This window comes from Erpetoichthys calabaricus, chromosome 11, assembly GCF_900747795.2.
Source record: "Erpetoichthys calabaricus chromosome 11, fErpCal1.3, whole genome shotgun sequence".
NCBI classification, from domain to species: Eukaryota; Metazoa; Chordata; class Cladistia; order Polypteriformes; family Polypteridae; genus Erpetoichthys; species Erpetoichthys calabaricus.
The window spans coordinates 152,071,658-152,086,199 of record NC_041404.2 but is presented as its reverse complement, the minus strand read 5'-3'; the positions used below and the strand labels follow the sequence as shown (position 1 = coordinate 152,086,199).

Here is a 14,542-nt window from a genome sequence, read left to right as displayed (position 1 = left end):
AAGAGAAAATAAAAAGATTTGTGTGTGATTTTCTCGAAGACACTTTAACATTCCGCGTGACAAGGAGGACAGCTGCTGTACAGGCTTTTAAATGTTTGAAGCACTGCGTGACATGCAGATCAAGCAGCACGGTACAAGCAGTAGCAGCAGCAAACCAGCTGATCGAGCATAAAAGAGGTAAAAAAAATGTATTTGTTTCCCATTGTATCACCGTTTTAGAAGGGGTTTCTGAGGAGCGACTGCATCTCCTTAGCGTGTGTTCAGCTCCCCCTCTTCACAACGTGAGAGGCAAAGATGTAGTGTGCCCCTAGTATATATCTACAGTATATATATATATATATATATATATATATATATATATATATATATATATATATATATATATATATATAGTGATAATATGTATTTACTTATATGATACTCAAATGTTACTTGAATATACTTTGTCATACTATCTGCTTGCTTGACAGTGGTCTCACGTTGCTTAGATAAATTATTTGCATATTTAATTAATTTACCAAACAAAGTAAAAAATAGAAAGTCTTAAACCATTAGTAATAAAGTTATACAATATTTCTAAGAACTTTCAAACAACCAGCTTTGTGTAGAACTTCACATTTTATCTTTTGGTCCAATGTGGATTTCGTCTCCTGTTAACCACCTTTTCAGAAATTTCTATATTTTTAACATAATCTACGCTGTATTATTCAGTGTCCCATTTCGTGTTTCATTTGTATATAGGTTCAAAGGTTAAATATAGAACACTATAATATACTGTATGCACGTGTCAATATTTTACAGTATGTATATACAGTACATATATTCAAACATTTGTCATTTTTTGGCATTTTAAAATGTTTTTACTTTCCTGCTGTCTTCAATCAAAACACATATTAACTTTTTATTTTTTTAATGAAAGTTATACAGTATCCATATTTTTCATGTGCAGCAATAGCTGCACCTTTGGACTCAATAACTGGTTCTGTCACACTTAGTAGTAACTAAGAGAAGTAAACTAAGTTACTAACCAGTCTCTCACATTGACTGTAGGATTACTAGACAACTGCTATGTGCAAACCCGATTCACACATCGCTGATATGTGAACGTTTTGAAAGTTGAAGAGCACATTTTAGGTTCTGGTACAGCATTTAAACAAATTTAGGTCAGAATTTTGACTAGGTTAGTTAAAGTTTCTATTTATTTACCTTGAAATTGCCTAATGTAGAATTCCTTTTGTGTTTTAGATCATTGTCTTGTTATATAACTCAGCAGCATTTCAGTTTCAGCTCATGAATGAAAGGCACAACATTCTACTGGAGAATACATTGATTAAAAAGCAGAATTTATGTTTCATTCAATAATGGCAAGTTGCCCAGATTCTGGCACAATAAATCACCTTTAGAACGAATACTACAACCACCATGAACAGCCACCGATACGAGGTTCTTCCAGGTAAACTTGGCAATATTAAAAGCCACTCTTTGAAGAAGGTAATGAGTTTAAATTTAAGTTAAATAATAAATTATAATATTTACATGTTATCTCTGAAGCCAAAAATACCAGTTTAATACTAAAAATACACATCAAATAAATAAAGAAACAAAAATGATGAATTTGAAGGATGAAATTTCAAGATAGGATATAACTGATGACCGACAGTAACCTAAAGGGAACAATCTTACTGTACATTAAATAAATCTGCTTGTGACCTTGGAAAAGACATTGCTCATGACAAGCATCCAACTACACTTTCTACAATTTCTTTTACTTGCTAAAATGAGGGAGAAAACAAACAAATGCAAGTTTCTCCTGTAGACATATTGTACAGCACCTTGTAAAACATTACTTAACTCCTGAGCTTCCTTAACTCAATACCCAATTGATTGGGGTGGCTAAATCAAACCAAGAACCTCAATTCAGAAGAATGTTGTTATCTCTTTGATAATAAAGAGGTTTTAGTGTTATTCAGCTAAACAAAATCTCAGTTAAATAAATTGTGTATTGTAACAGAACAACATATAAAAGTCTACAAGTTGTATCTAGTCACTGCACTAAAACACAGAATCTGTCATTTACCTGCATAGAATTCAGGACTGTATACTGCACCCACCACTGGATTTAACTTCCAGCCTAAAGAAAAAAAAGAAGACAATAAAAAATGGTCAGATAAAGAAAAGAAAAACTAATCCTTTTCATGATTATAAAGTATCAGGACTAAATGTGGGCTGGCCCACAAACAGAATGTACTATATATGCCCTCTTAAAATTACATTGAAATTCTTTTAAATATTCACCTTTACTTTATATGAAGGCTTAATCCTAATGATTTTCATTTCAGCACAGGGTATTTTTCAGTGCCTTTACTATTGCTTGATTCACTAAAGAGTCTTACACAGTCCAATTTATGTTAAAAGGATTGCTTAAGAAAATATACCATACAATTAACTCCACTTATCGAGGTTTAATTTTAGACCAAGTGTCAATTTTTTTCAGTTGGTGTTTAACTAATTTGCATATTAAGAAATAAATACTACATTACAAATTAAATAAATGCAAATGATTTTTCATTGTCTTGATAGTAAAACTTTTCCTATTTATAAATACTTAGAATCAATAATCCAGCACAGTTTTGCTTAATTTAGCATTGCACGTATGGATTATTATTTATGTTCTTATTGAAAGGTTACTCGCATTTTTGTATAGCTCATATTTAGTCTAGGTGGTCCAAATATGGTGAGAATAAATGTCCTTAACTCTATTCTAATCAGCACATATACTAACAAATCTAATACATATATTTTATATGATGATCTTCATAAAAAAATCACCATAAAACAAATTAGGAATTTTATCACCACATTTTTGGTTTTAATTTTTACGGTTAAAAGTTTAACTTTTGCCTGCTTTTCCTATTCAATGTTTACAAAGCTGTATAACAAAACTTTATAAATATATGGTATTTGTTACAAAAATAGCAGTAGTACTAATATTATGTGTACAAAATAACATGAAATACTTTGACCACCATGTCACCACCATCCAAGCTGAAGGGGATCCTGAAGGCTTTGTGCTTTGCAATATTCAGTGTGTACGACTTAAGCTCTTCGTCTCACAGAACAACATATATTTAGAACTTTGGTCATATACTATCACATCTCTGACTATTTTGAAAAAGAAGACTTTTCTTATCAGATCAAAGTGAGAATACAGTGCATCCAGAAAGTATTCACAGCGCATCACTTTTTCCACATTTTGTTATGTTACAGCCTTATTCCAAAATGGATTAAATTCATTTTTTTCCTCAGAATTCTACACACAACACCCCATAATGACAACATGAAGTTTACTTGAGATTTTTGCAAATTTATTAAAAATAAAAAAACTGAGAAAGCACATGTACATAAGTATTCACAGCCTTTGCCATGAAGCTCAAAATTGAGCTCAGGTACCTCCTGTTTCCCCTGATCATCCTTGAGATGTTTCTGCAGCTTCATTGGAGTCCACCTGTGGTAAATTCAGTTGACTGGACATGATTTGGAAAGGCACACACCTGTCTATATAAGGTCCCACAGTTGACAGTTCATGTCAGAGCACAAACCAAGCATGAAGTCAAAGGAATTGTCTGTAGACCTCTGAGACAGGATTGTCTTGAGGCACAAATCTGGGGAAGGTTACAGAAAAATTTCTGCTGCTTTGAAGGTCCCAATGAGCACAGTGGCCTCCATCATCCGTAAGTGGAAGAAGTTCGAAACCACCAGGACTCTTCCTAGAGCTGGATGGCCATCTAAACTGAGCGATCGGGGGAGAAGGTTCTTAGTCAGGGAGGTGACCAAGAACCCGATGGTCACTCTGTCAGAGCTCCAGAGTTCCTCTGTGGAGAGAGGAGAACCTTCCAGAAGGACAACCATCTCTGCAGCAATCCACCAATCAGGCCTGTATGGTAGAGTGGCCAGACGGAAGCCACTCCTTAGTAAAAGGCACATGGCTGTCCGCCTGGAGTTTACCAAAAGGCACCTGATGGACTCTCAGACCATGAGAAACATAATTCTCTGGTCTGATGAGACAAAGATTGAACTCTTTGGTGTGAATGTCAGGCGTCACGTTTGGAGGAAACCAGGCACCGCTCATCACCAGGCCAATACCATCCCTACAGTGAAGCATGGTGGTGGCAGCATCATGCTGTGGGGGATGTTTATCAGCAGCAGGAACTGGGAGACTAGTCAGGATAAAGGGAAAGATGACTGCAGCAATGTACAGACACATCCTGGATGAAAACCTGCTCCAGAGCGCTCTTGACCTCAGACTGGGGCGACGGTTCATCTTTCGGCAGGACAACGACCCTAAGCACACAGCCAAGATATCAAAGGAGTGGCTCCAGGACAACTCTGTGAATGTCCTTGAGTGGCCCAGCCAGAGCCTAGACCTGAATCCGTTAGAACATCTCTGGAGAGATCTTAAAATGGCTGTGCACTGACGCTTCCCATCCAACCTGATGGAGCTTGAGAGGTGCTGCAAAGAGGAATAGGCGAAACTGGCCAAGGATAGGTGTGCCAAGCTTGTGGCATCATATTCAACAAGACTTGAGGCTGTAATTGCTGCCAAAGGTGCATTGACAAAGTATTGAGCAAAGGCTGTGAATACTTATGGACATGGGATTTCTCCGTTTTTTTATTTTTAATAAATTTGCAAAAACCTCAAGTAAAGTTTTTTCACGTTGTCATTATGGGGTGTTGTGTGTAGAATTCTGAGGAAAAAAATGAATTTAATCCATTTTGGAATAAGGCTGTAACATAACAAAATGTGGAAAAAGTGATGCGCTGTGAATACTTTCTGGATGCAGTGTAGGTCTAATTCTAGTTAATCAAACTACAGGCACCTGAATGTGCTTTACATACCCTAGTATCTAAACGTTTCTTTGCTAAATGTAAAAAGTGAAAACTTCACTCATTGTATTATATGCTATTTTTGACATTCCTATGCTGGTGTTGTTTTGCTTTTCATCATCACACTAACTGTGGCAAAATGCTTATAGCACCTAAGCTTCTGAGACAGGTTTGCCATACAGTTGGTAAGATATTTTGAATAAGCTGCAGCTTCACGTGGTTTTAATTGATTGTAGATAGAATTTAAGGACTACAAGTACTCATGCTGCCTCAAGCTGTAATATACAAGATGGAGAGGAAGGTGATACTGTCTTCAATCTGTCATACAAAACTGTGAACATTAAGTTTTTTATGCAATTTTTGTATATTATGCCTATGATATAAAGTAGAATGCGATAGCTACATAATGAAGTAAATATATGCATCTTTAAGAATGAGAAAAGTGACTTAGTCTTATAAGAATGAAAGGCAGATGAATTTCCGTCAGTAATAAGTGTACACATTCACGACAGTTGTCCAATGGGTCACTTCAAAGTTATTTCATAGCTGCCTGTAAACTGGGAGTTACAGCATGGAAGTAGGTCTGACAGATCTCTTTCAGACTTTAAGTTACACTAATGGCTCCTCAATTTGTCCAAGAAAAATCCTTAGAGATGCTGGTCGATGCACACAGCTGAAAGGTTGTCTCATTTTTCATCCACATTCCCACTCCCTCTTTTGATGGCTGCATCATCTAACTTTTCTGATCCTTTGCAGCCAAGACTTCCATTTATCATGGAAATAACAGCAATTAAACTTTACTTTGTCTTGTCTACGAGCCATGTGCCAGCCCATAACTGTGTGGGTTAATCATGTGTGACGGGAGCTGCCGTCCTGCAGTCTGAACACTGCTAAGATTCCTAAGATTCAGACAGAAATGAAAGAACTATACGAGTCAGGCCTCCTTGAGTATATATTGATTACCATCACAGCAGACCATTGTTAGTGTCAGAAAGTGTTTTGGTAATAGGCAATATAATTTAAATATTTCTGGCATCTTCTCATAACAATTTCTTTATGTATCTGCATAATACACTGCTGCATTTAGATGTTAAAACACATGCCTCAATGAGGCTGAACGCAAATGCATTTAATTTTATTCAATTTCTTCTAACATTTTATTTAAGGCTGATCTAATATCATTTTAGAGGAGAATAAATAAACATAAAAAATTAGGTATGAAGCCAGGAAATGTCAAGTGGCTTGTGCCCAAACATCTTTAGTATCTAAGCAACGAGGGGCCTTTCTGCTCTCCATCCTTCATACTAAATTATTAGCAACTGCTAGTAATTCATAGTTAGTGATGCATGCAAGTAAGGAATGACAGTCCCCAAGGAATTAATATCTGAACATCTGTAAGCCACATGATATGCAGTGCCTGAGTTTGACCACATAAAACCCAAGCCAATAAATATATGGCACACAATCATTTATAGTTTTATTTGGAGACGTTGTCATTTTTCCAGCTATTCAAAATGTCATAATATAAAATGCAGAAAAAGTGCTAGTCTGCAAATACAGCAGACAGGAAATAGTTAATATCAAGAATCAGAAAAGTGAGTTTAAAAATGGGAATGGTTATAAATATAAAAAATAAGTGAAGTAATTATAAGCTAAAACTTGAACAGCAAACATTTTTGAGATATAATCACAGCTTGTTTACTGATTGTCTCATATATTATACTTCTATATCATGGTAGAGAAGGTTTGCATATTGCTGTAAATTGGATGACATCGCAAATTAACATGTTGTATATAACACAAAAACACAGAAATATACTGCAGCTGCAAGTCTTATGGAAAAATATTTCAATTTGATGTTACTATCAGAAATTCTTTTCACACTAAGTTATTAATATTAGGATGTAAAGGTTTTGGATCAGTACAGTGCCCTTCTCCTTACAGCAAATGTAAATAGTATACTTATTGATTAAATGTAATACTCTCCACTGGAATTTCCTTTATTGCTCCTAGTCATGTTGGCCTACTGACAGAATATTTTAGTGAAATTCTTTTTGAAAATAATATCCCAGTGAAAACGCTTGTTGACTGTAAAGCTAGCAAACAATATCATCTATGAAACTTATTCCACGGTGAATCGTTATTTAAGAACCAAGCATGAATATAATGAAGCAAATTATACCTTACACCTTTCAAAAAAAAACAAAAAAACATGTTTTAATCTTTATATCTGTTATCCTAAATGACCTCTGTGAACGGATGTTCTAGCCATATCTTCAAACAAGAATGGGGCATGGTTAATTAATACAAATCTCATACCAACAATGTGACACCAATAAATACCGGTGACAGCGCCTTAAGTTTTGTTTTCTTATAAACGGAGTCCTGACTCAGTTACGATTTCAATTTGCAGGTCTATTATGCAATGTGCCACCCTAGTATGCAAGTCTCAGGTTTTAATAACTGACAGTTCCTTGTATGTGTCACACAAGAGAAGATCTGTCAGCCATTTTCTATACTGCTATCTTTCATTTAGTCTCCCTTTTTTTCCTTTCCAGGTCATGTTGACTGCCTTAATTATTGGACATTGCCCTGAATGTGTGCTACTTCCAAAGCACAGTAATGTGGCAATTTATTAGAACAATGACTGCCTACTTCTGCTTACTCTGCACTTCTGTACATCGTAACTAATGAGCTTTCATCCATTTGTGTAGAGGGCTTTTTTTACCACCTTTTCTTGGAAAAAACTAAGAACCGGTAAAACTAAATAAAATGTGCAAAATCTATCTTTCATTTTTTATCAAGCTTTGCATTTGTAAATGTACTTTTAATATTCTACACATTCAAAGACAATATATTGTTTTTGAGGAGATATTTTACAGGATTTTATACACCTGATGGCTGTACCCAAATCTGAACTATTAAAGGCTAAAACACTTCATATGGCTTTAGCTTATCAAGATATGCACTAAGAGTTTTTGTCGTAATTGTTTTTAGAAACTCTAGGTTAAATAATATAATAAATATTGTGATACCATTGATTTTGAGACTTTTTAGAACACTTAAAGTACAGCAGATGGTAGTCAGTGCTACAGGGAGCCAATTCTCATCCATGACTCCATATTTAAACCTATCAGATCTAACTATATGGCTACTGGAGGCCACAGCCTAAAATGCAGTATTGAGTGCAAGGCAGGAGCCAGCCCTGGATGAGTTTTAAGGATATGCACCAATTACATTTAAAACAAAAACGGAGTAATGGTATCATTAAATTTACAAGTTAAATGACTTTTGAAAAAACTACTATTAATTGCTATTTCTAAATATCTTTGTGAAATTAAAGACGAGCTCATCTCAAAAATGTTTAATCTGATAATAATTACAAGGGACGTTCAAAAAGTTTCCGCACTTTTTTTTTAACTCTATTTATTAAGAATTTCAAAAACAAATTGCATCACTTTTCTACATAGTCACCTTTGTTTGCGATGCAATTTTCCCAGCGTCATACCAACTTTTTAATGCCCAATTACTACTCCTCCCGCCTTCACTGTTTCCAATGAAAATACAAAGTGTGGAAACGTTTTGAACATCCCTCGTATAAAAAAGAAGGTAATTTTTAACATTTTGGTTCATATTTATTGACACTACATTTTAAGTATTCAGCAAAAATAAGCAAACTGAGACATGCAATTGTTTTTACTGTTTTGTTTTTTGTTTTGGATAGCATGGTGAAGTGACAGTTATGCTTAAATGATTATTTTAGTTAATGCTTATTTCATGCTGCCCTTACAACTCCAGGAACATGGGTTAAATTCCTGGCCCAGCCACTGCTTAGGAATTCGCAGTTGTAATCCCATGTTAAACAGTCACTTTAAATCAGCCCAGATATGGATGTATATTGATTGTGTTAAGAAAATGGATAGATATATCTTTTGTTTTTCGGCACAAGCTACAAATTAAGCATTAAACAATAAAAAGATTCAGACTAAAACTTATATGCGGCATGCGATGCTATGTAATGTCATGGATGGAGACACGTAATTGTTAGAGGTGGCCTTTTTACTTCATCTTGCAACTGAAGCTTTACACTAAGTATTAAGCATTCTTAAGAAGAAGACTGAAACACAATTGTTTTTGGTGTTTAAGTTTAGGTTCATTTGTATCCAATTTAAACTACAAATGGAGCAGAATATGTTCTTATTTAACACGTAACTTTCATTGTTTACATTTTTGTTGGAGTGCACAATTTTTTTCTTTCTCAATTTACGCTATACACTGAGCATTAAGCAATCTTAATTAAACATTTTAAATAGAAATATTTTCACCTATATAATGTCAAGACATTTAAAACCATTTACAATCAGGACAATATCAATTTTCTATGCTCACATGGACAGTCTGACACTGTCTTATGTGTTAATATTGTAAATCAAATCAAAATTCAGTTAAATCATATTAATTGGCATTAAAAGAAAGAAAGAAAGAAAGAAAGAAAGAAAGAAAGAAAGAAAGAAAGAAAACATTGTCTTTATAGACACATTCTGCATCTCTTGTCTACTAGACCAGCTCACTGATGTGCATTATAAAAATCCAGTCTATGGATATGCACTTTTGATTATCAAAAGAGTCCTTACTCTAGGAAACAATATATTAAACAAACATTGTTTGGAGATAAGCCAATTTATATTAAAACAAATAAACAAATATAACATTGCTATTCTGTTTTACAAAATCCACATATTAATGACTTGAATTTGTTTTATGCTCACTTTTATGTTTTAAGTCAACACTGTCCTACAAAGAAAGAGATTTACTGACTTGTGAAGGGATTTCCTCCAACTCTGAGAAATCTCTCATCCAATGGATGGAGGTGCCCTATGACACAAAATGCAAGGAGCTGATGAGTTAAAAATTAATGGAAATGAAAAATATTTATTTTAAAAATCCTTTATGAGCTCTTGTGTTTTACTCTTCTTAGAGTCTACATTTCAAAGGTATTCCATTTGCCATTTTGCATTTCATCTTGTCTTGCATATAAAGCTGAAAGTCTGTGTCTTTTCAGAGAACATTTGATACCTTTCTCCCAGACTCCTGAAGCAGATCGTGAACTCCAGGCAGTAAATTGGCCTCTTCCTAAAAATGCTTATGCTAACAAGTAATGATTAATCCTGCAGAAGTGGTAGGATTAAATAATTATTTTTAGATGAGTAGATTGCCAGCTACACTAAAACAATGGCCAAGGTGTAATGTAAATGGAAAAGCAACATGAGTCTGTCCACTGAGAAAAGTCCACAGACAGGAGACTGTTTAAAAACAATGGTGAACACTTACCATTCTTAAGAATGCTTAATGCTCATTCTGCTATATAGCATGTTTATTTCAGCTTCCAAACTCATACAGACTTCACACATGTTACTGAGGCAGTAAAGATGATCCTACTACCGCATACTCCTTATAACAACCTTTGCAAGTTTTGTAATTTTTTTCCTTTAATTTCCTAGAACTTTTTAAAGCCTGTTTTTTAATCACAGCACATTTGCTGAATGTTTCACTGTGAGGGGATTATGTGCATTATACATTTCTTTATTCTAAAGTCATTTGAGCTTTTTCAACGCCATCATCGCAAACAATTATCTCACACAATTATTTTAGCAGTTTTCTCTTTTTTCACAGTATCATCTCTAAATTCGAAATAAATCACAGACTTTTCACAATTATAAATTAACCTCAATGTCATTGGGTGTAATTGTTCAGAAATGCCACTTACATCAGAAATTTTTTTTAATTATTTTTCAGCAGGAACTATTTTACCTAACAATAAAGCCTCTCACATCTTGAAGGCCGAGTTTCTGCTTTGCAATGTTTACTACTCAATTATGTACCAACTTTCAACAAGCAGAAGGGATTTGTGGAATTTAGAAATAGACAGATGTCACTCTTTGTCTTTATTGTTAAATAATTTGCACTCACTAATTGTTGGTTTATGAATCTCTAATTGTTTATTAATTAAAGATTATTCTATTTAGCACCTTTTTTAAGGGCTACATTTAACCCTCATGAGGATTTTCACCATAGACAGCATATTAGTGTAGTGTTGCCTCACAGTTCCAGAGATTTGGCAACTAGTCCTAGAACAGTTGCAGTCTTTATGTTTAATGGAGATTTTCCATATTTCCAAGGATTTTTCTGGGTGGTCTGTTTTCTTACCATATCCTTGGGACTCCCACTGTGACTGACTTGTTATCATCAGATGCTGAAAATTACCCAGAGATACTGCTGTTTATACTGTATTGTATTTGGCACCATAAACAATATCATCTCATGTAGTTTTTTATTATGTCGCCTCTAACTTTCTTTAATTATATTTAAAGTTTTCTTTGTTAATATAAGTTATAGTATTACATATACTCATTCTTCCAGAGCCCCATACAAACATATTACAAAACAGTATATCTTAAACCAGCAAATTCTATAACAAAGTATCAATGTAGAGAAACAAATAAGAACACAGTGTCTCAAAATAAACCTAAACTCAAAAAACCAGAGATGTCACTGTTGTCGTTGTCAAATAATTTTATTCAATCTTTATGCAGGAATATAATGAAAATAGGATGTGACCTTGCACAATTAGGAGGTTAACCGTTGATAAGAAGAGCTGAAGCTAAGCTGCTAAAACTAAAAAGAAAGAGGAAAAATAAATGATAAAACAAAATTCCCTGTGTATGTGGCATTTTTAAACAAGCATGGTTAACATTGATTTCCTATAAATCTAGCATCTTCAACTGTCAGTTGTTACCCTTAAAGAATCGTCATTGTTCAAACAGAGGGCAAATACTTACTTAACCCAAGTGCTAAAAAGACATCTTGCCTCAGATGCACTTACATCAATAGTACACAGCAAATAGCACATTTTCAATTTTGGTCTTAATTATTAATCACTTGGGTTCCACCAATTAGTTTTACATATGATATTAATCTTCAGTCATGAAATCAATAGTTTCTGTGAAGATACACCTTTTCTCCTTAAATGGGAACAAGTAGCCTTGTATAGTCTGTAATCACTGGTAGGCACTTTATCTGTGGTTACTGGTCATCCTATGTATCATATTTTTTGCACATATTATAATACCGTGATACTGTACTGTATTTATCACTGTGGATTGGTAATACACCACCATTTTTGGTATTTTATGTTTTTTACTTATCTGTTTCATCTTATATATTTTACATGATGTTTAACTTATTTAACTCTTTCAGGGCTGATGTCTACTTTTGCCAAAATTCAGGGGCAGAGGATGGTAATCAGCTATAAACTGCAACAAAACCCACCCTTACATTTTAGTTCGACTCTCTTGGCTAGAAGGAAAGTTACATAGCTTTGTTGATTTAACCTCATTTCCCTACGCATGTGTGAGTAGCGAAGAACAAACAACCTCTAAAATGGCAGCGATATCTGGCGAGAGACCAAAGTGAATGTGCAAAGCATGGACGTTTTACGTAATTTCATTGAGTAGGACTCTGACTTTGATGCAAGTGATCTGGAGGTGAGTGAGATACCAGCATCATCTGATTGGTCCCCAGCTGATCATGGCGCTGAACACTTTCGTATTGCAGCGTTCACCTGGGAGGACCACCACTTATGATGACAGGAGGTACCAACCATATTGCGTCACACTGCGACCGCCACTGCCACCCACCTGCTGTGCACAGACAGCCGGCCCACCATGCATTCCTGCTGAACATCAAGGTGCCCCTGTTCAGCCACTGCCACCAGACATGCCAAACATGTACCAACGGCAGCCACAGCACATAGTAGCAGACATTTAATGTTGATTTATTATGTGAGAGCATTGCCTTGTGTGCTTTTCAGAAAACTAAATTTTTTGGAAAAAAATATTCAGCCCTCAAAGAGTTAATCTATATGTACTTGTTATAATTTTGCTGTGAGCTGCTGGACCACCTACATTTCCCTTAGGGGATTAATAAAGTGTTATCTTAGTTATACTAGAGTGAATCTGAATTACTTAGCATTGTTGAGTTTTTCCCTTTTGTTAGCAGTAATGGAAGTTTCTTAACTTTCATGATTAGCCGAACTTCCTATCAACTACTACATTTCAAATGAGAAAAAAACAAACCACCTAGAGAAGAACTGTTGTCAGTCGGCAGACTCAATCCTATTTGTGTTGTCAGCATAGAAATGTTACTGTCTAAAACAAAAATAAATACTAAACAGTAAATCTTTACAAAGGGAAGAGTTTAGAGTGTCCACTCATATAAAGGGCAATTAAGACATACTTTCAGCTTTATATGTCAAAACATGCATGAGTACTTCCTCAGTATCTGCTAAATGTCTGGTTATTTGAGAAACGTACACCAAACATAAAGCAGAGTACAAAGACAAAGGTAACATTTTGCACACTGATCAGCTTTCCAGGATATTGTAATACACAGTGAAACAAATTATTATAACCTATGGTGACAGACTGACATTGTGTAAATTAAGCCTATAATATAAAAGTACTTTTAAAATTTTATTTCAATCAAAAATCCAAAATGAGAATCTACTGTGCATGACAAACTAAGAAATATTCAGGATTTTGTTTCTTAGTGAGACTTTACTGTACTACATTAGGACTTTTACAGGGCTCAAGTCATATTATGAGCTAAAGAATATGATTTTTGTAAAATCAGCACAGCACATAATTTTTTGATTTGCTTGCAAATGAAGCATAGTAATGTGCAGTAAAATTTTTGCTCCTCATTAAGGTATTTTTGATTTTTCAGAAAAAATTAACTGCTTACAGCACCACTAAAAGCACAGCAGAAGGTGATTTACTGCAGCTTGACCAGCAAACCTCAGCCAGTCCATATTCCTGCGTAGCCTGTACAGTACAAAATGCTTATGCTATATACTGAGATCAATTTAGGCAGACAACAAAATGATTACATGTATGTATGTAAGACAACATGCTGTGAGAGGCACTAAGAAAACACAGCTACAGCTATACATTTATTCTCTTTACATTGTTATTATTTTTCTGTTTTAACAAAAGAAAACAACTGATAACATGTCTTTAACAAAACATAAGCAGTACTTTTTTTAATTAAATGAACTATTCATTTTAATTGCAATTTAGTCACATTTGCTATTTTTAACAAGGGATTAAAAAGGCATCTGGATGAGATATTGAGACAATTTGGATGTTAGCTATAGATAGATAATATAGATAAGTGAGTTCAGAAATCATTTTTAAACTTACCATTTGCATAGGGGTTGACAGTCTTTTTATTTGTCATGACTCGTGCTGTGGCATTGTTAACCTACACACATAAAAATAATGTCAGTAAACTTGATATTGCAGTCCATTACAATAAACATATGAAATGCATGCATTAATTTAACACTAGGTATTAAAATGTATATTAAAAAACTTTTTAGCCATTTAATAAAATATAAAGTATTTTAAATAACACTTACTTTACTAAAGTTATTTTAAATAAAAATATGATCAAATCTTAATTATTTTTAATGACATAAAAAGCAAATAAAAAATTGCATTTACTAATTATTTTCTTTAAGTTGAAAGCATGCTTTAAGAATTCATGATAAAGTTCAAAAACTTGGGAGGGGGAACAAAATATAAAAAATTTATAAATG

The 14,542-nt window shown here is 34.2% G+C and overlaps 1 protein-coding gene across 37 annotated transcripts in view; it reads right to left on the bottom strand.

Moving 5' to 3' along the window:
- Positions 1-14,542, bottom strand: part of rbfox1 (RNA binding fox-1 homolog 1) — a 2,603,746-nt gene that overhangs the window by 78,561 nt on the left and 2,510,643 nt on the right. For 31 of the 37 annotated variants that reach the window (XM_051933405.1, XM_051933407.1, XM_051933406.1 and 28 more), the window contains 3 exons: positions 14,145-14,205; positions 9,703-9,759; positions 2,078-2,131 (listed from right to left, as the gene is read on the bottom strand). In XM_051933405.1, coding sequence (XP_051789365.1) covers positions 2,078-2,131; positions 9,703-9,759; positions 14,145-14,205 — 172 coding nt within the window. The remainder of the gene's footprint in view (positions 1-2,077; positions 2,132-9,702; positions 9,760-14,144; positions 14,206-14,542) is intronic. The other 6 variants (XM_051933409.1, XM_051933432.1, XM_051933415.1 and 3 more) reach the window with 1 other exon arrangement.